At 41.4% G+C, this 24,193-nt stretch overlaps 1 protein-coding gene across 1 annotated transcript in view; it reads left to right on the forward strand.

The window, feature by feature from the left end:
* BUD13 (BUD13 homolog) overlaps positions 1-16,100 on the forward strand; it is a 33,201-nt gene extending 17,101 nt beyond the window's left edge. Inside the window, exon 10 of the mRNA XM_010597895.3 lies at positions 11,431-16,100. Within this exon, the coding sequence (XP_010596197.2) occupies positions 11,431-11,524 (94 nt within the window). The 3' untranslated portion in view covers positions 11,525-16,100. The remainder of the gene's footprint in view (positions 1-11,430) is intronic.
* The last annotated feature ends 8,093 nt before the right edge of the window (positions 16,101-24,193 follow it).

The following is a 24,193-nucleotide window of genomic DNA, read 5'->3' on the forward strand; positions in this document are numbered from 1 at the left end:
GTACTGGGGAGCTGAAGAGTTCTTGGTGGCAGATACAAGTTTTCCAAAATTCTTATTTATTTTATAGCTTTAATTCTCCCCATTGGTAACAAATACTGTTAATTGTTTTCCTTGAAGTGAAGCTCACTTTGTACAATAGCTTTTTTCTAGGTTCCGTCAGATTTTCTACCTAGTGATCATGTCATCTGTGAACAAAGACAGTTTGACTTCTTCCTTTCCAATCGGATGCCTTGTGTTTCTTTTTCTTGTCTTTTGTTCTAGTTGGAACTTCCATTGTATATGTTGAATAGAAGTAGAGCAGACATCCTTGCCTTGTTCCTAATCTCAGGAGGAGAACAGTCTTTTACCATTAAATATGTTGTAAGCTATAACTTTTTGTAGATACTCTTTATCAAGTGAGAAGTACCCTTTTTTTCCTAGTTTGCTAAGAGCCTTTTCAGGAATGGATGTTGGATTTTGTTCAAAATATTTTCTAATTTCTCATTTGGTTTTATTCTTTCATCCATGGGTTATTTATGAGTGCATTGTTTAGCTTCAAATATTTGGGCTTTTCTAGGTATCCCACTGCTATTGATTTCTAATTTAATTCTATTGTGTTCAGAGAATATACTCCGTAATATTTGTGTCTTTTGAAATTTATTATGACAGGTTTTATGGCCCAGTATGTGGTTTACCTTAGTGAATATTCCATTTGCACTTGACAAGAATGTGTTTTCTGCACGTGTTGGGTATAGTGTTTTATGAATGTCAGTTAGGTCAAGTTGGGTTAACAGTTCCATTCAGATCCCCTATATGGCGATTTTCCCCCCTTGGCCTGCTTCTGTCAGTTACTGAGGAAGGGGTGTTAAAATCTGTAACTATGACTGAGGGTTTGTTGTTTTTCCTTTTACTTCTGTTAGTTTTGCTTCATATTCTTTGAAACTGTTATTAGGTTCCTACCATTTAAGTTATCATGTCTCCCTATTGTATCAACTATTTTATCATTATGAAATGAACAACTTTTCCTCTAGGAAGGTCCTTACGTTCCAGTCTATTTTATCTGACATCATGTAGCCACTGCGTCTTTCTTATGCTTATTCTTTGACTGAAACATAGTTCTCTATGCTTTTACTTTCATCCGGTTTGTATCTTTCATATAACGTATTTTTCTTGTAGACTGATTTAAAATGCATCACTGTAGATGGCATATGCTTGTATGTTGCTTTTTTTACAATCCAATTTAACAGTCCCTGCCTTTTACTTTATTTATGTTTAATATGATTAGTGATATGGTTGAATTTAAGTCTACCATTTGGCTCTTTTCTATTTGTCTTGTCTGTTTTTTGTTTCTTCCGTTCCTCCTAGCCTGTCTTCTTGGGTTAATTGAAAACTTTTTTTTTTAATAAACTTTTGTTTTGGAATAATTTTAGATTTACACAGAATTGCAAAAATAATGCAAAGAGTTTTCGTACACTCCTCACCCAGTTGCAGTTCCCCCTAATGTTGTCACCATGGTACCTTGGTCAAAATTAAGACACCAACATTGGTACCTTATTAATGTTTCAAACTTTATTTGGATTTCACTCGTTTTTCCATTACAGTCAGTCCCTGGGTTATGAACGTCTGCCGTAGGTACAACCCGTAATTATGAACCAACCCCTTTAAAGTCTATTATATTAAAATTCGAGGTATATACAGTGGTTCGTAATAACAAGCGGGCATTACTTTGTGATGCACATCAAAACATTATTATTATTACTGTATTACGTTCAAGATGTTTTAGTGTATCTGGAAATGTTTAATATTTTTTTATGCGTAGAAATGTGCACTATCTACTGTATACCAAAACATCTGACTGACTGACATTAGATATGAACGATGCCTAACTGTTCTAATTTACATACAAATTTGACTTAAAGACAGAATTAGGAACTAAACTCATCCGTAACCTGGGCACTGCCTGTAATGTCCATTTTCTATTTCATGATCAAATCTAGGATACCACATTGCATTTAGTTATCATGTCTTCTTAGTTTCTTCTGATCTATGACAATTTCTCAATCTTTTTCTTTGTTTTTCATGACCTTGACAGTTTTGAGGAGTATGATCAGATTTTTTTGTAGAATGTCCCTCAAATTTGAGTTTGTCTAATGTTTTTCTTGTGATTAGACCGAGGTTATGGTTTTTGGAAACAATACCACAGTGGTGACATGCCCTGCTCATCATATTATCATAGAGGGTACGTGATATCCATATGATATTAACTTTGATCACTTGATTAAGGTAGTATTTGACAGGTTTCTCATTGTAAAGTTACTATTTTTCCCTTTTCATATTGTATTCTGTGGAAGCGAGCCACTGAGTCCAAAGGGGACCTACGGGGGGAATCTACATATATTATTTGGAATTCTTCTCTAAGGAATATTTGTTTCGCCTCCCTATTTATTTTTTTTACTCAGTCATTTATATCAGTATGGACTCATATATATTTATTTTAAACTTTGGGTTACAATCCAGTAGTGTATATATATATATATACACTATATATATATGTATATATATATGTATATATATATATATATATACACATATTTTTTTTTTTGCTTGGATTGTTCCAGCTTTGGAAATTGAGAGTTCTTTTAGGTGTTCCTTTGACATGCTCCTACCTTTTATTTAGTTATTTTCTTGCGCACTTCCTTACTTTCTGGTACCACAGGGTTCTCCCGGCTCATTTTCTGTTTTCCTTGTCCCAGACTTAGTATCAGCCATTTCTCCAAGGAGCCTGGTTCTTTTTATTGGAGATTGGTATTTATAAATCAGGATATGGCTGCTAGAAGTACTTGTTGTTATTGGGGTGTCATTGCTTCTAGGTCCTCTCAGCAGACAGAGGTAGGTAATGTATGCATAGTAACCCATGTATACATGTATATCTATAGTTGTTTATGTGTCTATCCATATGTATGTACGTATGTATTAAACATGAGTTCATATTGATATCTCTGACACTAATCTGGTCCCACCTTCTGTTCTTGGTTATCTATAACTTCCCTTTCCAACATTGTGAAACCTTGCGTCCACCGTCTACCATCCATTTTGTTCACCTCAGGTATACGTGTAAAACAGTTGCAGAATTGAGAAATTCAGAAAGAGAAACAAATTTACCAACTAAAGTAGAGCATTTAAGTGCAGCTCCATGTGTCTCTGTCTTTAGTTTCCAGTCAGAACACCATTTACCAATGTCACTTAGGTCAGTTCTTTTCCTCTCATCCTTCCACCCCGTTCAGTGCAGTTATTTCTTAGGTTTGTAATACAGTTAGATTAATTTGTCTCAGTCTGCATTCTCTATCCTGGGATCCCCTGACATCCTGGCTGATTTTTTTTTTTTTTTAATAGTTTACATACACACTAAAATTCACTCTTTATGCTATGCAGTTTTATGAGATTTGACAAATGCAGAATCATGCATCCACCGATCACCTTAAAAGTTCCCCCATGAACTCACTTTTAGTCAGTCACACACCTCCATCAACCCCTCGTAACCACTGATCTGTTTTCTGTACCTGTAGTTTTGCCTTTTCCAGAATGTCATGTGAATGGAATCATACCATATGTAGCCTTTTGGGTCTGACTTCTTGCACTTAGGAAAACGCATTTAAGATTCATCCGTGTTCTTGCATAGAGCAACACCTTGTTCTTTTTTTTTTTCTGATTTCTTCAATTGCTTTATGTGTGTGTTCCTTGGCTTGTTCTGCGTATTGCCTCATTTCCTTCCTGATGTCTTGAAGGGTTCTGTATATTAATCTTTTATGGTCTGCCTCTGGTAATTCCAGGAATGCACTTCCATCTAGAAGATCCCTGGATTCTTTGTTTTGAGAGTTTGTGGAGGTGATCATGGTTTGTTTCTTTATGTGACTTGATATTGACTGTTGTCTCCGAGCCATCTATAAGTTATTGTATTAGTTTATGATTGCTTACTGTGGCATAGCTTCTTGCTTTGTTTTTGTTTTGATATGCTCAAGTGGGTTGCTTTAGTGAGCTAGCTTGATTATTTTCACCTTTGGAGCTCTGATGTCCTGTCCCCAGATGGCTAGAGCTGTTATCAGGTATATCAGTCTAGGAGTCCATTCACTTTTCTTGTATGAATTCAGCTCAGGTTTCCAGGTAGCTGGTCATCAAGTGTGTTTTACAGGCTCTGTCCTACAGTCTTAGAGGGGCAGGGGTGATTGGCGTATATACTGGTATCTGCAGCAGGGGGTCACGCTCCGAACAAGGCAGGGGGCTGAGAACCGACCCCTGAGTGTCTCTGAGGAAAGCGTGTCTCTGTTCCCTAGAGCTTGCAGGTGGGTGGGTTCTGCAGAAGGACCATGGGCACCCAGTGTTTTAGTTGTAAGGACTGGGAGGTACCAGTTATTCTTGGACCCCTGTCATGGGTGGCTAGGTGACCTGAGTGGAGCTACCAGTCCTTAGGCCTCTGATGTGGCTAGCCGAGGACCCTGTTTAATAGGCAAAGCAATGTCAAACATTAAATACCCACCTCTCCACCACGCAACTGAAACAGTTGAAGTTTGCCAACAAGGTCCTATTCTCCTGAAATAGGCCCACACAGGTCCATGCAGAGGGGAAAGGAGCTCAAAGTCCATGGACTGTTTATGCCTGGACAGGAGCCGCTTCTGTCCTGAGCTCCCTCGGTTAGTGGAGCTGACAAATTATCTTTTCCCCCAAATGCAAATTTTTTCCTTCCCCAAGGCCAGGAGTATGGCTCTAGGTGCTCGACAGCACCTGTCTCAGGCCCCGGGAATTCAGCTGCTGAAGCAGGATTGAGGGTGAAGGGGCGCGGTAAAATATACGCAAGTACTTAGCTTTTGCCGAGAACACTGATCTTCTCAGGTTCTGGAGGTGAGAGTAGGCTGTGTGGCTGTCTGCTTCTCCCTGAGGAAACTGCAGCCAAACACTAGCACCAGCCCACCGCCACCACCCCGGGAATGGTGCCTGAGGGCTCCCTGCGAGTCAGGTCTGGTATCTCCTCTCTGCTTCTGAACAGTCTCTTCCTCCCCCGGCCTCTCAGTTCGTTTTCTAAGCTTGCCTTTGATGCTCAGGGCTCCTAGCTTGTCATAAATATACTCGTTTCACTTGTTTTTTTCAGGTCTTTGTTGTAAAGAGGGCTCGCCAGAAGCGTCTGTCTATTCTGCCATCTTGGCTCCGTCTCTCTGTTCTTTTTTTTTTTTTAATCACTTAACAGTATTCCATTGTGTGGATGTACCACATTTTGCTTATCTGTTCACCTGTTGAAGGGCATCTTGGTTGCTTCCAGGTTTTAGTGATTGTGAATAAAGCTGCTGTAAACATTTGTGTGTAGATATTTAAGTGAACATAAGTTTTCAATTCACTAAATACCTGGGTGCGCGATTGCTTGGTTGTATGTAACTTTATAAGAAACTACCAACTGTTTTTCAAAGTGGCTGTACCATTTTACATTCCCACCAACAATGAATGAGGGTTCCTGTTGTTCCGTATTCTTGCCAGCGTTTGGCATCGTTAGTGTTTTGGATTTTAGGTATATAGTTTTGTATTCAGTTGTAATTGCTCTGTGATCTTTTTCGCTAAACGTCTTTGCACTTTTTGTTTTGTTTTAGTGTTCGCTCTGAGTATAACAGTATATATCTGTAACTTCATCACAGCCTACTTAGCTTTATAGTTATATTCAAACAGTATAGTTCCATTTACTCTCTGTTTTTTGGCTATTGTTGTCATGTATGTTACATTTAATATTACGAATCCTACAATACGGTGTTATATTTTTACTTTGCACTTAGATTTCTTTTGAAGAAGCTAAGAGAACAAAAGAAAAAAATACATATAGTTGTTAATACTTATAGAGTTGCCATTTCTGGTACTCTTCCTTCTTTGTTGAAGAATTTCTTTTAACGTTTCTTACTTTGGACATCTGCAGGTGACCAACTCTCAGTTTTTGTTGATTTGAAAATGTCTGTTTCACCTTTTTTAACTTTTTATTTTGAAATAATAAGTTTAGACTCACAAGAAGTAGCAAAAATAGTACGTGTGTAACTGTGTACCCTTCACCCAACATCCTCCCAATGATAATACAGCAAAACCTGTGAGAGCCAGAACCTTACAGGACTACTTTATTTTTCTAGGTCTTGCAAGTTTTCCACCTTTGACAGGGGGCAGTCTTACCACTTTTCTATTGCTCATTTTAGTGGGAAATACTTGAGTTTTCCTTCTCTGACAAGTTTTCACCTTACACAGGTTCTGGCTCTTGCAGGTTTTACTGTATATAACATAAACATAGTACATTATCAAAACCAGCATATCGATATTGGTACAGTTCTGCTGAGTAGAGACTTTAGTCTTATCTTCATTTTTGAAGGATTAAAAAAAACAAAAACAAATGCACTGCCATCGAGTTGATTCCGACTCAGCCATATAGGACAGAGTAGAACTGCCCCATAGCTTTATGGGAGCAGACTGCCACATCTTTCTCGGGAGAGCAGCTGGTGGGTTTGAACCACTGACCTTTTGGTTAGCAGCTGAGCATGTAACCACTGCACCACCAGGGCTCCTCTTTTGGAGGCTGGTTCACTGGATATAGAACTTTGGTTTGACAATTTTCTTTTTTAAGCACTTTAAAGATGTTCCCTTGTATTCTGGCTTCCATTATTTCTTATTAGAAGTCAGCCTTCAGCCTTTATTTGTTTCATTGTTCCCTAATTGTAATGTGTTTTTCTTTGGCTGCATTCAAGATTTTCTTTTTGTCTTTAATTTTTAGCAGTTTGACTATGATGTGACGAGGTGTGGTTTTCTTTGTATTTATCCTGCTTTGGGTATGTTGAGCTTCCTTGATCGTTCAGTTCATGTTTTTCACATTTGGGAAGTGTCTTGGGTATCTAGTGCTGCCGTAACAGACATACCACAAGTGGATAGCTTCGACAAACAGAAGTTTATTCTCTCACAGTCTAGTAGGCTAGAAGTCCAAATTCAGGGCATCAGCTCTCTCTTTCAGCTCTGGAAGAAGGTCCTTGTCATCAGTCTTCCCCGGGTCTAGAAGCTGCTCAGCACAGGGACCCCAGGTCCAAAGGACACACTCCACTCCTAGCACTGCTTTCTTGGTGGCGTGAGGTCCCCTTCCTCTCTGTTCGATTCTCTCTTTTATATCTCAAAAGAGATTGACTCAAAATAACAACCTAATCCTGTAGATTGAGCCCTGCTTCGTTAACATAACTGACTCTAATCCTGCCTCATTAACATGATAACCAAAAAAAATCCCACTGCTGTAGAGCTGATTCCGACTCATAGCGACCCTATAGGACAGAGTAGAACTGCTCCATAGAGTTTCCAAGGAGCACCTGGCAGATTTGAACTGCCGACTTCTTGGTTAGCAGCCATAGCACTTAACCACTACGCCACCAGGGTTTCCATCATTAGCATTATGGAGGTGAGGATTTGCAACACATAGGATAATCACATCAGATTACAAAATGATGGACAACCACACAATACTGGGAATCATGGCCTAGCCAAGTTGACAGACATTTTTGGGGGACACAATTCAATCCGTAACAGGTACTGTGTATGTTCATTAGTTGAAGCTAGTTAATTGTATTGCACAAATTTTCTACATGTTCCCCACCAACACCTTTTTTTTTTTTTTTTTAACCTGTTTACTGAGATCTCCCGACTCTGGATTTATAAATTTCTCTTTGTAATTATATCAGTTTTGGATTACATATTTTGATCCATATATATTATTAGGTAGTGTCAAGTTTAGAATTACTGTATTTTTCTGATATAAAGGCGTTGTCTTTTGTCTTCCCAGAGCAATCAACATCCAAGGTTCTTGATGGCAGATATTTTTGGGGTGCTTTTTTTTTTAGTTACAGGCCAGCTCACCAGTTTGGTTTGCATCTCTCTGTATATAAGCTCTTTGGTAGCAGGAGGCTTTTTCAGAGCACTGATTTGCTATGTAGCTCAAAGCAGATCTTTTTATAGCGACAACTCTAAAGATGTTCCCTACTACATTGAATTCATTCTTTTTTTTTTTTAATTCCTGGACTCAAAACTTAGAACTCTGTCTGACCTAGGTTCGCCCCACCCCCCATGTCTGATTTGTTTTCATCTCTCCCAGTTGCTCTCCTACACTACTCATTCTTGTTTTCTCCTAGACTTTTTCTTTCATTCTCTTTCTTTGATTATTCATTCTTTATCACGTTTTCTAGTTTTGCTAATCTTTAACCAGCTATAAGCAAACATTTCTAGGACACATCTATAATATGTTACAGTCAGAAAAACCCATAAGATCAATTAATCTAATCCCTATTATTTATAATAGGGAAACTAAGGCCAAATACATTAAGCAGTCTACCTAAAGCTGGTATTAGAATCCTGGGCCCCTGATCCCCTAGCCCGAAGCTCAGTCCGCCGCGATTCTCTTGCAGTTTGAGTTTTGATTTGTTAGTCGTATGTCCTTTGTCTTGCCATGTTAATGTTGATTCTGTCAAGTACTTATTTCTCAGAAGGCAACAAACAGTGGCTTCCTCTCTGCTCTAGAATACCAGGCGTGCTTCCAAGGTTGAAGATGGTGCCATCCATAATAAGCTTCCCTTCCTCCTAAAGCCTTCCATTGCTTACCCCACTCCCCACTTAGGGAAGGACTTAGGAAAGAGGGAAGCCTGTTACCTCAATCAGTTCAGTAACACTTAGCATAAATATTGCAGCTTTAAGCAGCTATATACTAGGTTCCAGGGATTCAACCATTAATGAGAGACAGTCCCTGAGCCCAGGAACTCACTTTCTATCTAGAGGAGAAAACAAATAGAAATTTCAGTGATACTTGGTGACTGTTACTCTAGAGGCTTTTCAAGATGCTTTGGGAGCACAAAACAAAAAAACCAAACCCATCGCTGTTGAGTCAATTCTGACTCATAGCATTTTAGGACAAAGTAGAACTGCCCCATAGGGTTTCCAAAGCTGGTGAATTTGAACTGCCAACATTTTGGTTAGCAACAGAGCTCTTAACCGCTGTGCCATCAGAGCTCCATCTGGGAGCATGAAGGAAGAGTAAATTCAGCCTTAGGAGGGTATAGTCAGGGGCCCCTTTTTAGAGGAGGTGATGAATGAGCTGAGTCCTAAGGCCTGATAAGAAGGATGCTTAAGGAAGAGAGTCTTATTTGTACAAAGTCGTAAAGATATGGAACAACTTAGTGTTATGGGGAATCATAAGCAGTTTGCTGGTGTTCGCTAGCATCAAGTGTGAAATGGAGTTGTATGAGATAGACTGGAGAGGTAGGCAGGGGCCCATTCAAGGAAGGCCTTGGAAGCCTTTGTGAGGAATTTGGGCTTTATTGAAGAGGTAAAGGGGCGTCACTGAAGGATTAAAAACCAGCTCTGCATTTTCGGTAGATGAATCATTGTGACAATAATGTGGATGATTTGAAAAGCAGAAGTTTGGAAGGAGGGAGACCAGATATGAGGCTGTCGTAATAGGTCAAGCTAGGGGTAATGAAAGTCTGAACTGTGACATGTAGTAAGAGTTGAAGAGGAAGCAGAGAAGTGTTACGGAATGAGGTGGCAAAATCCGGTAGCTGATTTGCGAGGAGGAAGGAGTTCGCGGCATTTGGCAACAAGGAAGGTTGTTGATGACCGGAAAGAGAGCTAACTGTATGGCACAGGGATACAAAAGCAAGGTTGTAATGAGGTAGGAAGTGAGGAAATAGAGACAGTGAATATAGGCTCTTTCAAGAAGTTTAGTATAGGACAAGAGAATGCATAGTAATTAGAAGGAAATTTGAAGTCCACTCAGTACCTCCTTAAAGCTCACTCCTTTATTGACTTCCATGACACTGTACTCTCCTGGTGTTTTATCATTACTTCTCAGCCACCTTTGTGAGCTCCTCATCCTCCGAGCACCTCTTAATACTGGTGTTTCTCAGGACTCCATCCTTAACCCTTAGCTGTTGTCACACCACGTGCCCTGTCTGGCTGAATCTTACCTAGTAATACCTTCAATACCTGTATGTACATGATTCCCAAATCTGTATTCCCAGCTCAGTCTGGTGTATCTAGCTACATGTTGGATTTCTTTACTGATGTGTACTTGAGACACCTCAAATGCAGCATGTTCACAACTGAACTTGTCATGTTCCCCTGCTCTAACCTGCTCCTATTCTTGTGTACTCTGTCCTGTTGGAAGCAGCCTCATTCGTCTAGTCACTCAGGTTGTTAACCTGAGGGTCAAACTTAGCTCCTCCTCCTTTGCTCTTCTATAGCTGATCAATCACTAAACCCATTGCCATTGAGTCGATTCCAACTCATAGCGACCCTATAGGACAGAGTAGAACTGCCCCATAGAGTTTCCAAGGAGAGCTTGGTAGATTTAAACTGTAGACCTTTTGGTTAGAAGCCATAGCACTTAACCACCACGCCACCAGGGTTTCCGATCAATCACTAAGTCCTAATTTTGCCTCCTATGTCTTCTCTCTTTCCTTTTTCCTTCTTCTTTATCATTGCCTTCATTAGCTGTTGCCTGGACCATTGCAGTAACTTACTGGCCTCAGATCTCCCCCAGAGTGATCTGTTTGAGATGCAGTTCATGCTCTTGCTTTAACCCATCCCTACAGGGTGAAATCTAAGCTTTTTACCATGATTTACAAAGCTCATTATAACTTGGCCTTCGCCTGCCTTTCCAGCTTGTCTCATGCTGCTTGCTTTGTCGTACTTCAGGCTCCAGTCGTACCAGTTTGCCTTTGGTCCCCTGAACATACCAGACTATTTACTTTTGTGCCTTTGCTCTTGTTGCTCATGCTGGGCTCCCCTGAAATGCCCCCAAACCTTGGCCCTCCCCATCTCCAGCCCTCTAGTTAACTGTTAGTCTCTTCAGACAGAGCTTAGGGGCCACCTCTAAGAAGCTGTTTCTGACTATTCTTGCCCATCCCTCACGTCACCTTTTTGCTGTCCCTCCAATCTGAGTAAGATCCCCACTCTGTGCCGACTGTACCCTACACATATTTCTAGCATAGTTTGTGTTTTTTGTTGTAATTATTTGTTTAAATGTCTCTCCTCTGCTGGTCTGCGAGTATACCTGGACAGGTGCTGTGTCATACTCATTTTCATAAGTGCCTGCCACAGTGCCTGGTACATAATAAGAACTCAGTAAATGTGTCTAATGAATGGATAAATTATGAAATGTTCCCAGCAGCTGAGAATGAGCTGGACCTTTAGAGAGTGGTAAAGTTAGTTGTCAAAGAGTGGGAGAAGGGTCTGGACAAGGACTAATAAGTGGATGAGTTTTGTCTTTTTGCTTGTATTGCACGTGTATTAAATATTTTCACAAGACTGCCTTACTTTCCTCCCTATTCATTATCTTGTAAACCCTTCTTTTTTAATAAATGCTCAGTTCAGTGTTTTGGTTGATTAGTTTATCTCTTTCGATTGCAGATCTAATGGATTTGAGCAGAAGCGCTTTGCCAGACTTGCCAGCAAAAAGGCAGTGGAGGAACTTGCCTACAAGTGGAGTGTTGAGGATATGTAACTTTTCTGAGGCTGTGGGGGTAACTCTGGGTTGCAGTAATGGGCATAGGGCAGCCAGACATCCATCTGTTACAGTTGTCTGCGCTAATAATCGGGGCCCATGTAAACCAGCAACTTGTTGAGTGCCAGTTTTGACCCCAGAAGAATATTTGGGGTCTGCTGTTTGGACTGAGGCACCTGTATTTCTCAGGTGTGCCCACACTGGCTGTTGCTTGCTTTCAGAGGAAGTATTGATTCTCAGTGCTCCAGGGTTTGTTCTTGGTAAGGTTTTTTTTTTCTTTTTTTAATTAATAAACATATACATTTATTTTTTTAAAGTCATTCTCTTAACTGGGTATTTTGTTTCTGGGAAGACCCAAGTTATATTGAACCCCCTGAGGATCCTGGGGGTGATGGTTGGATTGTCTGTCCATTAATCTTGAAAGCACTGTAAATAAAAACTTTCACAGTGATAGAGCCTTTTCTGAGAAGGCAAGAATTAATACTAAGCTAGACATAGGCATAGACTCATGGATATTTGGAGACTTGGTGTATGATAAAGGTGGTGTCACAATTTAGTGGGGGAATAGATGGCTAGTGGTACTCAGAAAATTGACTTATTATATGAACAAAAGTAATGTTGGCTCCATACCTTATACCATATAAAACAAAATAAATTCCAGAGGAGTTAAAGACCTAAATGAAAGGTAAAATAACAGTAATAGGGAAAAATGGAGAATGTCCTTTTGACCTTGGAGTGAGGATGAAACAAACAAACAAAAAAAAACCCTTTGCCATGGAGTCAATTCTGACTGTTGGTGACCCTATAGGACAGAGAAAAACTGCCTCATAGGGTTTCCAAGGAGCAGCCAGTGGACTGGAACTGCCGACCTTTAAGATTCCCAGTGCACAACCCGTAAGATTGGATAGATTTGACTGCTTTAAAATGAAATGTTTCTCTTCGAGAAAGCATCCCATAGATGAAGTTAATGGTACATATTAGGAGAAAACATTTGCACTGTCTAAAACTGACAAACCAAAACCTTGTCATTGAGTAGATTCTGATTCATAGTGACCCTATAGGACAGAGTAATACTGCCCCATAGGGTTTCCAAGGAACACAACTGGTGGATTTGAACTGCCAACCTCTTGGTTAGCAGCCGAGCTCTTAACTGTGACGCCACCAGGGTTCCAAAACTGACAAGGGATTGACTATTTAAAAAATTGCAAATCAGGAAGAAAAAGAAAACACAAAATAAAAATGGGCAAAGAATATGAATAGGTAAAATCAAAATGGAAAATCAGAATAGCTCATTCGTGTATGAAGAAATTCTCAACCTTATTAGCAATTAGAGAAGCAAATTAAAACATTAATGAGTTTCTACTTTGTTAGTTAGGCCAAAAAAAAAAAAAACTGGAACTCTCATGGGGAATGAAAACTCATGGGGAGTTTCAGTTGATGCCTCCATTCTGGAGAACAATGGGCAACACTTACTGAAATTAATATCTGGGATGCGATATGTCATGCCTTTTAAGAGTATGGCTCAGGAGCTGTACTGCCTAAGTTTGAATCCCAGCTTGTCATTTGCTAGCTGTGTGACCTTTAGTAAGTCATTTAACTTCTCTATACCTTAGTTTCTTCATTTATATAATAGAGGTAATAGTACCAACTAGTAAGTTTATTGTGAACTTAGAACAGTGCCTGATATATAATAAGTATCACAAAATTTTTAGCTCTTATCATTATCGTCATCTTTTCATCATCAAGTGCGGTAGCTAGCTTTGCAAATGGTCCCCAGTGGTCCCTGTGTCCTCATACTCAAGCCCCTGTATAGTCTCTTCCCACAATGAATAGGACTGACCTATGTAACCAATAGGATGTACTAGAAATGATGGTGTGTGACTTCTGAGACCTTGGATCACTTGCCTTGGGGGAAGCCAGCTGCTGTGTTGTGAGGACACTCAAGCAGCCCTCTGGAGAGGCCCATGTGGAGAAGTACTGAGGCCTCTCACCAACAGCCAGCCATGTGAGTGAGCCATCTTGGGAGTGAACCTTCCAGCTCCATTCAAGCCCTCAGACGGCCACGCCCCTGGGTGACAGCTTGACCACAACCTCATGAGAGATCGTGACCAGAATCACCCAGCAGAACTGCATCCAAATTTTTGACCCACAGAAACTGTGATTTAATAGATGTTTTTAAAAATAAATAAATAAAGCAGCTTTATGGAGATATAATTAACATACTGTACAATTCACCCATTTTAAATGCACAGTCCAGTGGTTTTTAGTATATTCAGAGAGTTGTACAGCCATCACCACAATCAATTTTAGAACTTTTCATCACCCCGTGGGTACATTAGCAGTTACTCCCCTCTTCCCCCCAGTATCCTCAGCCCTAGGTAACCACTAGTCTATTTTCTGTCTCTGGATTTGCATCTTCTGGACATTTCATACATGTGGAATCATACGATATGTGACCTTTCATGTCTGGCTGCTTTCACTTATGATGTTTACAGGCTCTTCATATGTCGGTACTTCATTCCTTTTTATGGTACATCCCTTGTGTGGATATACCATATTTTATTTATCCATACAACAGTTGATGGCTATTTGAGTTGTTTCCATTTTTTGGCTATTATGAATAATGTTGCAGTGTGCATTCATGCACAAATTTTGGTGTGGATGTGTGTTTTCATTTCTCTTGGGTATACACCTGGGAGTGGAATTACTCGGTTGTGTGGTAACTCCATGTTTAACTTTTTGATGAACTGCCAAACTCTTTCCAAAGCAGCATATGAGTTGCAGTTGCTTCACGTTCTTGCTAACACTTGTTATTATCAGTCTTTGACTATAGTCATCCTAGTGGATGTCAAGTGTGGTTTTGATTTGCATAGGATCGCTATGAGTCAGAATCAACTTACAGCAGCAGGTTTGGTTTTTGTTTTTTTAATGGATAATGATGTGTATCTGCTTTGGAGAAAGGTTTATTCAAATCCTTTGGATTGTCTTTTTCTTGTTGAGTTGTAAGAATTCCTTATATACCCTGGATACAAGTTCCTTATCAGAGACATGATTTGCAAATATTTGCTCTCATTTTTTGGGCTATTGTTTTTCTTAGGGCACTAAGTTTTGGGGTAAGTTGTTACGCAGCAGCAGATAATACATTAGGTATGTGCATACCCTACATGAAAGCAGTTCCACTCCTGGCTACAACCTTTAGAGAAACTTGCACAAACCCACAAGGAGTTGTATGTAAGGATGTTTATCTATGCATAGCTTGGGTAGCAAAAAGCTGGAAGCAATTTTTATGTCCACCACTAAGGGAATGGATAAGTAAAATGTGCTATATGCATATGATGGGATATTATAAAAAGCAGTCAGAAAATAGCTGTTAAGAATTTAACAACATGATAGACCTCAGATGAGGAAAATAAATGACAGTGAGATTTATAGCAAGCTAGGTAAGTAAATTAAACACACGAAGCCACATTAGTGTTTAAGGAGGATTATGTTTTAACTTACTAGGATGGGGTCTGTGGGAGGAATAAAATGGGGCATGAAATGGGAGAAGGGAAACGTGGATGAAAGCGATGGTCTCCCATGAACTGAGGTGTGTGACCAACTCAGTTTTGTGTAACTGAGGCCGTAAGGCAGGTGAGTGTGTGTGTGTGTGTGTGTGCGCGAATATACACATGCAGATCCAGAAGCAAGGTCCTGCTCTAGTGGAATTGTCATTTAGTACCTGTATTAGTCAGGATAAGCTAAACTGCTATACCTCCAGATACACTGGCTTACTGCAATAGACGTTTGTTTTTTTTTTCCCCACGGTCACGTGACATCCAGGGTAGTTTCAGGTTGGGAAAATGTGAGGGGGATGCTCTACTTCATGCAGTCATCTAGGGACGAGGCGTGTGGCACTTCTGCCAACTTCAGCATGGCTTCCAAGGCAGCTTTGGGCATTGCCATTCCAGTGAGTTTGAGACAGAGCTTGGAGGATTGCTTGGCAGCTGTTACGGGCCAGCTCTACAAGTGGCACACACTTTTGCTCACATTCTGTTAGCTAGAACTTAGTTGTTTAACTGCTTCTTAATGCAAGGAGCCTGAGGAATGTACTCTGTGCCCAAGAAGAAGGGAAAAGGGGACTTTGTTGGGCAGCTGTCGTCTCTGCCGCAGTGTGCACTTCTCACACTCTTGAAGAAAGGCTGTCCATTCGCCAGCTTTTAAACACATAAATGGATTTTTAAAAATAATTTATTTTTGTTGAGAGTATCCACAGCAGGACATACAACAGTTTCTACATGTGCAATTCAGTGATACTGATTACATTCTTCACGTTGTGCAGCTGTTCTAACCTTTCTTTTCTAAGTTGTTCCTTCTCCATTAACAAACTCACTGCCCTGTTTCCTATCTTTCAAGTTACTGTTATTAGTTTGATCCTAGATAGATAGACCTTGAAAGAGCACAATGCTCAAGGTAGACATTCTTTACTAGTTTAGCCAAACTGTTGTTTGTTTTAAGAAGACTTCAGGGAATGTTTTTGGCTTAAGGCTTAAAGCTTATCTCAGGATATTGGTTTCAAGGGTTTATCCAGCCTCTATTTTTTTTTTTTTTTTATAACTCCTAAAAGTTTGGATTCCATGAGAATTTGAAATTTTATTCTATATTTTTCCCCTTTTGATCAGTATTCTTCTATGGGATCTTTAATCAAAATGTTCAGTAATAGTAGCTGGGCACCATCCAATTCTTCTGGTCTCATGGTAGAGGAAGTAGTTGTTTATGGAGGCAATTAGCCGCACATTCGTTTCCTCCTCCTTTTCCTGACTCTGCTTTTCCTCTGTTGCTGCAGGCAAATAGAGACTAATTATTGTACCTTGAATGGCTGCTTGCAAGTTTTTAAGACATCAGGCACTATGCGACAAACTAGGAGGTGGAACAGAAGCACTGAACACATTATTAGGCCAATTAACCGAAATGTCCCATGAAACCATGACCCTAAACCTCCAAACCAAGGACCAAATCCCATGAGGTGTTTGGTTGTACATAAGCAGCCTCGGCAGCTACTCTTTTTGTTGTTGTTGTTGTCCTCAATGTATCTATCACAACTTTTGCCAGTTCAACTTTTTGTAGGTATACAACTTATTTATTGACAGCATTTACATCAATTGGCTGTGTAACCCTACCCTTAATGCTATTTTTCCATCACCGTAACCTGAACCTCAGTACTCCATAAGCAATAATTCTCCCTTTCTCCCTCCCTCCTCCCGCTGGTAACCGCTAATAAACTTTGGTCTCTATACATTTGCCTGTTCTTGTCTTTTCATATAAGGGAGGTTGTACAATATTTGTCCTATTGTGATTGATTTATTTCACTTGGTATAATGTCTTCAAGCTCCGTCCGTATTGCAGCATGTGTCATTTACTGGCTAAGTAGAATTCTGTCTTATTTAGTGCCGTATAACAGAAACATCACAAGTGGGTGGCTTTAACAACTATTTTCTCACAGTTTAGAAGGCTAGAAGTCCAAATTCAGGACGATAGCTCTAGGGGAAGGCTTTCTCACTCTGTGGGCTCTGGAGGAAGGTCTTTCTTTTCAGTTTCTTGGTTCCTGGTAGTGATCATCATTTGTAGCATGTATCTTCCTCCATCTCTGCTTGCTTGCTGCTTGCTTAATCTGCTCTTTTAAATCTCTAAAGAGATTGATTTAAAATGCACCCAACGCTAATATTTCCATTAACATAACAAAACCCTATTCCCAAATGGGATTATAACCACCAAACCAAAATCAAACCCACTGCCATCAAGTTGATTCTGACTGGTATACCAAAAAACCCAAACCCATTGACTGTGGAGTTGATTCTGACTTAATAGCGACACTGTAGGCAGGGTAGAACTGCTCCATAGTGTTTCCAAGGAGTGGCTGGTGGATTCAAACTGCGAACCTTTTTGGTTAGCAGCTGTAGCTCTTAACCATTGCACCACCAGGGCTCTCAGCTTGGCTGCTAACCAAAAGGTTAGCAGCGTGAACCCACCAACTTCTCCTTGGAAACCCTATGGGGCAGTTCTACTCCTATAGAGTTGCTATGAGTTGATACCGACTCTATGGCAGCAGGTTTTTTTTTTTCCAGGTAGTGCTGCAATGAACATTGGTGTACAAGTATCTGTTTGAGTCTCTGCTCTCAAGTCTTTTGGGTATATACGGGGCAGTGGAATTGCTGGGTCATGTGGTAGTTCTATTTTTACTTTTTTTTGAGGAACTGCCACACTGTTTTCCACAATGGCTGTGCCATTTTGCATTCCCTCTAGCAACAGCTAAGGTTCCAGTCTCCCCACATCCTCATCAACATTGTTATTTTATTTTTTCCTCTATATAGTAAATAGCAGTCATAAAATAAAAACAAGCCCATTGCTGTCAAGTCTATTCCAACTCAGAGTGACCCTATAGGACACAGTAGAACTGCCCATAGAGTTTCCCAGGAGCGCCTGGTGGATTTGAACTGCCGACATTTTGGTTAGCAGCGAACTTTAACCACCGCACCACCAGAGTGCTACCAGTGTTTTCTTAGCGGTCCTAGTGGGATTGAAATGATAACTCGTTGTAGTTGTAATTTGCATCTCCCTGATGGCTAATGGGGAAACTCTGGTGGCATAGTGGTTAAGTACGGTGGTTGCTAACCAAAAGGTTGGCAGTTCGAATCCACCAGACGGTCCTTGAAAACCCTATGGGGCAGTTCTACCCTGTCCTGTAGGGTCACTATGAGTTGTAATTGACTCGAGGGCAGCGGGTGTTTTTTCTTTTGGATGGCTAATGACGTTAAGCATCTTTTCATGTGTTTGGTGGCCATTTGAATCTCCTCTGGTGAAATGTCTGTTCAAGTCCTTTACCCATTTTATGATTGGGTTGTCTTTTTGTTATTGTCGAAATTAGGTTATGAAATTCTTATCTGATACATAGTTTCTAAAGATATTCTCCCATTCAGTAGCTTACCTTTTCACTTCTTTGGTAAAATCCTGATGAACAGAAGTTTTTAATTTTTATGAGGTTTCGTTTATTTATTGTCTTTTGCTGGTTGTGTTTTTGTTACTATATTAGATATGTAATCCATTGTTAAAAGTTAGGCCCAGCAGCATTGCCTCTGCATTTTCTTCTAACAATTTTATGGTTTTAGTTTTCATATTTAGGCCCTGAACCCATTTTGAACTTGCTTTTGTGTATGGCGTGAGGCATGGATCCTGTTTCACTTTTCTGCATGTGGGAATCCAATTTTCCCAACAGCATTTATTGAAGAGATTCTTCCTTCCCTGTCAAATGGACTTAGTATTCTTGCCAAAAATCAGTTTGGTCATAGATGTGTGAACGGTATACAGGACTCTGTACTGTCTTTATAGTTTTTTTATAAATATAACATTATTCTAAAACAAAAAACCTGTATAAAAAAAAAAAAAAAGGCCACAAGGAATACAGGCTACAGACATTGGATCCTCCTTCTACTGCGTTTACCGAGATGACTACATCTAAGGTTAGATTTTTGTAAACTGTTTGGCAGTCTTCCCCTTTTCCTGGGCCAGAAGTGGCATTGAGTACATTCAACTGCTAGCTCACTGTCATATCCCTTCAGCACACAGGGCTTTTGTTTATATATGGATTCCAACTTTAATTTCATTTTTGTGGGGTCCCACCCTGTTTTCTATCTAGGAACAACTTTCTTTAAGCGTCCCAGATGCTTTGGAAATCTTAAACCACAATATTTTTTTTTCTTAACAAACAAAAATTTATTGTCTGTCTTCAAGCAGAGAATGATATGGAGAGAAGCAGAAAGATGGTATTCTAGGTGAACTCTGTATTTAATAGGCATTTGTGACAATTTTTATGGCCCTCCCCACTTCCAATTTCTCTGACTTTAAGCATATTGAGCACAGCACGTCCTTTAGGGCATGGACCCCAAGCCTGCACAGCTATGACTGACTGTGAATTCCTAGGCTGGCTGCTAGAGGGCAGTGTGAGATGCCTTTTCTGGACGGGGGAAAGCTGAGCCCTTTTCAAAATAATAGGCCTTAGAATCTCTCAAGGGCACGTTGTTGTCCTGTGCCCTCGTGTTAATTCCAACTTACAGCAACACTACAGGACAGAGTGCCATTCCTCCTCTTCCTATCCCACCTTAGATCCAGAAGCATAACCCTACCTCTGATATGGTAAAGTTTTCAAGACAGATTTAGATTTTGATCAGAATCTCCCTTGGGTTTGGAAACCTTTCTCTACAAGGACTTTTTTTTTTCTTTTTTAAATCAAATTCTGACCCTCTGGGAGCCCTGGTGGCATTAATGGTTAGGAACTTGGCTGCTAACCAAAAGGTCAGCAGTTCGAATCCACCAGCTGCTCCTTGGAAACCCTATGGGGCAGTTCTACTCTGTCCTGTAGAGTCGACATGAGTCAGAATCGACTTCACGGCAATGGGTTTGATTTTGTTGATTTGCTCTTCTCCTCCCATGTCTTCTTGTCCACTCCCAAGGTTAGACTTAAGAAGCCTTAAAACCACTGAATTGTACACTTGAAAAAAAAGTGTAAATTTTATGGTAGGTGAATTATATCTCAATAAATATGAATAATTTTTTTTTTTTTTTAAAAAGAAGTAGTGAGCAGACACTCTGGCTCAAACAGAATGTAATTCATGGCTGGTACTGACTCCAGAAGCCTGGGTGCTTTGCCATTGCTTCATTGGTAGGGATAAATGCTCCGACTTCCTTTCCCGCAGGTCTCCTGGAACACACTGACCTTCTAGGACATACAGCGCGTCAGTCCTCTCTGAAGACGTCACTTACCCTTGCTCAGTTAGTGCCAGAGAGAGCTGCATTAGGGCAGGGTGTAGCCGGGAAATCCCAGGGAGAAAGCTGAGTCTAGATTGTTAGGTAGCTATCTTGAGACCCCTCAGTTTCAAGTTTGAGCTGGCTAAGAGATGTGTGTCTTGAACTGTGTATATCCTCATAGGCTATTTGGGCAATGTCTTTCTCCTGATTTTCTGCTTTTGAGTCTTCTTGGCACAAATACTTCTGGAGTCGGCTTCTAGGCAGCTGGACTGGCCTGTAAAAATATGCAGAGGGATTATCGGGCAGGGCTGGAGTTGAGTCAGGCCTCCCCCTCTGGCACTGGCTTTCTTTGCCATGTGCAAACTACATTACTGTGTCAGAATGACTCAGTGTATCTCCTTTGTACCTGAGGGATTTCCTGGGCTCAGCAGAGAAATTCTGCGTGCCTCAGACTTGGTGCTGTTGACCTTGGCCTTACACAGCCTCACCCTTTCAGAAAACAAGGGCGTGTCGGAGGTCCTGGTGTCGGAGGTCCTGGTGGTAGTTGGGTCCTCAGATGGCACCTGTGAAGTCACACCATTGGGAGGGGACAGAGCTGTCAGCTATAAAAGGAAGTGAACTCTTCTCCTGTTGGCATATAATGTTCAGACTTAGTGCTGTTGACCTTGGCCTTACACAGCCTCACCCTTTCAGAAAACAAGGGCGTGTCGGAGGTCCTGGTGGTAGTTGGATCCTCAGATGGCATTGGGAGGGGACAGAGTCGTCAGCTGTAAAAGGAGGTGAACTCTTCTCCTGTTGGCATATCATGTTTAGCACCCTCTGTTGGCAAAGGGGTTACAAGCAGTGACGCTTCATCCCGACACAGGTAAACATGCCATCTCTAGTGCTTATTATGCAGGGCCTGTTTCCTTTATTTTCCTTTTCTTTTGGCAGGAGAGGAAACATTTACTCAAAATGTTCTGAGTTGAGAAAGCCAGGATTTAAACATTAGGCTCCCCTCCTGCAGTTCTCCCCACCCATCCTCACCTGGTAGCAAGGTGAGAGGGGAGGGGAGAGTCTGGGGGCTGTGTCCTGCCCACAGCAGGAGTTCTTACCAGGGGCTTCTTGTAGCCTCTGTAATGAGTGTCTCCAGAGTATCCTCGGGCCTGAGTGCCCCAGTCCTGGAAGAATCGCTTGCTGGTAGTTTCATTTCGGAACTTGTCTTTGAAGACGCTGAGTGTGCTAGAGGAGCCCTTAGCCTTGACTGCTTTCACCAGGGGTTTAGGAAGAGGTAGATAAGATGTCTGGGAAGAGAGGAATTCATGTCTGGGGAAATAATAATTTTAATTGCTGACTTAAGCAATTTTAAGTGTCAAGCGTATAGTTAAATACATTCTAACATTACCTCTGAGCAGGGAGAGGTCAGAGTCTGTGTGAACAGCTACAGGTTAGGGAAAGCCACCTTTCTGGGTTTCCTAAGGACACTTGGCATGGTAAACTCCCTTCTCTCCCTATCTCCCCACCACCTTGGGATGTGGAAGCAGTTAGGACCCTCATTCTGATTGCCTCTTGATAGAGAGCTTGAGCACTTACCCTGGTCACGGTGTCTCCATCAAACTTGGCATTGCTGCCCCCACCTAAGATGGATGTCCCCTGCTTCAGCTGGGTCTGCCCCTGATGGTGATAAGCAGTGGGCTGCCAACCAGGGGCAGCTTCTTTCTGCACAGTCTGGATACATTTGCTGCACAGAGTAAAAGCAGTCCTACAAGTAGGGATCTACACCTGTGAACCAATCCAGGTGTGCCAAATAGCAGGGCACAGTGCCATCTGCATGTTTTTTCCCCCCTTTCATTTGTGTGTCTGCGTAAAATACAGTGTGTTTTCAGGTAATTTCAAATTAAAATTTATGGCTTTTCTAAAAATAAAATTTTAATTTATCCCCATTTCTTTTCACATCCCCCAGTTATCGTGCTAAGACTCAGCAGAGAGGCCGAGCACCTGCAACCAGGGAATAGGGCAATGGAGAGCATTTCAGAAACAGCTTGCCAGACAAGTAGAGGCTACAGCTTAGAGAAGACGGTCCTGGGGAACAGGAACTTGGAAGTGTGTTTAGTGGTGGGGAGAAGGGCTCTTCTTGTTGCCTGTTCACTTCAGGGAGGGAATTATCCTTTGATCTGTTGCTTTGAAGTAGGACTGCAGTTTCTCTAACAGTTGGGAAGTGCATATTACTGACTTAGGGCTCGAGCTGGACTTCCTAACTGTTTAGGGATGAGTCAAAGGGATATAGAGGGCCATTCTGAGCCCTAACAGAAGTATAATAGGAGAGAAGGCAGGACAAAGATGGGAAGTGGATTGACTGATTCTTCATAGTTTTTATGAGCACTGGATGAGCCTAGCAATTCTCCTTCTTGCCTTGCAGCTGGGGCTTGTGTCTCCCATGGATGCATAGGGGAAGGGGCTGGCCCCTAGTTATGCACAGCATGAAGTTTGTCCTTGCCTGAATCTCATATGAGAGGACTAAGTAAAGCAGAGCTAGAAGGACATCCAAAACTCTATTAAAGAAAAAGAGCCCTTTGCTCTGTTGCCTTCTACAGCTGTGCCTCTGCAATGGAGAGAAGACTGAGTTCTGAATTAATTACCTTTGTCTTGAGAGACAGGGCCTTCCTCTGGCCCCTTCCCCCACTGCACCACTGCAGTTTGCTGACAGTTCTGGTTACTCACTGGATCCCTCTGCTGCTCTTGTCTGGGTCAGGTGCGATGATTCGACTCCACACTGGGGCTTGGAAATCACCCCGATACTGGCTGATACACTCCCTGTAGCTCTGACGCACTATGGGTGCTACTTACCTGCCCTGAATGTGACCTGGGAACCTGGACTGACCAAGAGGTGGCCTCTGGAAGGAAATCTGATGAGTAGTGGTCATGTTGTGGTCACCTAAGGGAGGCAAAAAAAGTGTGCAGAGTGCCCCCCATGTGGGAAGGGCATGAAAGGCGGGGAATCTTGGCTCCTTCACAGCTCATCTCAACTCGACTCAGCCTTTTCTTCTTTCTGGGCCTTTTCCACCTTTTTGTATAGTGGGGGCAAAAAACAAACCAAACCTGTTGCCATTTGAGTCGATTCTGGCTCAGAGTGACTCTTATAGGACAGAGTAGAACTGCCCCATAGAGCTTTCAAGGAGCGCCTGGTGGATTCAAACTGCCAGCCTTTTGGTTAGCAGCCGTGCCCCTTAACCACTATGCCACCAGGGTTTCCATAACGGGGACAGCAGACCCAAAATACTGTACTTTTATGCAAATAATGAGCACCTTGTATGTCTGTTTGCTAAATGTGTCTCCCCACCCACCCGAGGTATTTTCATAAGGGCCACTATGCCAATTTTTTTTTTACATGTTGCGTTTTTTTTCACATGAGGGTACGGTTGGCAAACAAATGTAGAAGGCATGTAAAAATACAATATATTAGCATTGCCTCTTCCACTGCTCTAATATTAAGGGATGTCTCCCCAAGACCAGAACTAAAGAGTCTTTAAGGAGGAGTCTCAGAGAGTGGCCTCCCATCCCCTTTGGATCACCTGAGTTTTGAAAACCTGGACTGCAGGGCTGGCAGCTGGTTCTGCCAAACAGGTGGTGGGTTATCCAATAGGCAAGGTAAGCACGGTGCTTACCTCACTTACCAGATCATCTGTAGTGAACAATTTCACACTTTTTTCACCAAGTCAAAGATTCTGCTTCTAGGTATGGCTGGCATCTGTCTCTCTCCCAACCCCACAGCACCGCCCTACAGAATCAAAGCCTCTTTTCAAATTTACAGTCCCTGACAGGGAAAGATTACCCAGTAAGCAAGGTAAGCGTGGGTTTACGTGTGTTTACTTACTAATCTGTAGTGAACAATTTCACATAGGTTTCACC

Source organism: Loxodonta africana, chromosome 15 (genome assembly GCF_030014295.1).
Source record: "Loxodonta africana isolate mLoxAfr1 chromosome 15, mLoxAfr1.hap2, whole genome shotgun sequence".
Taxonomy (NCBI): domain Eukaryota; kingdom Metazoa; phylum Chordata; class Mammalia; order Proboscidea; family Elephantidae; genus Loxodonta; species Loxodonta africana.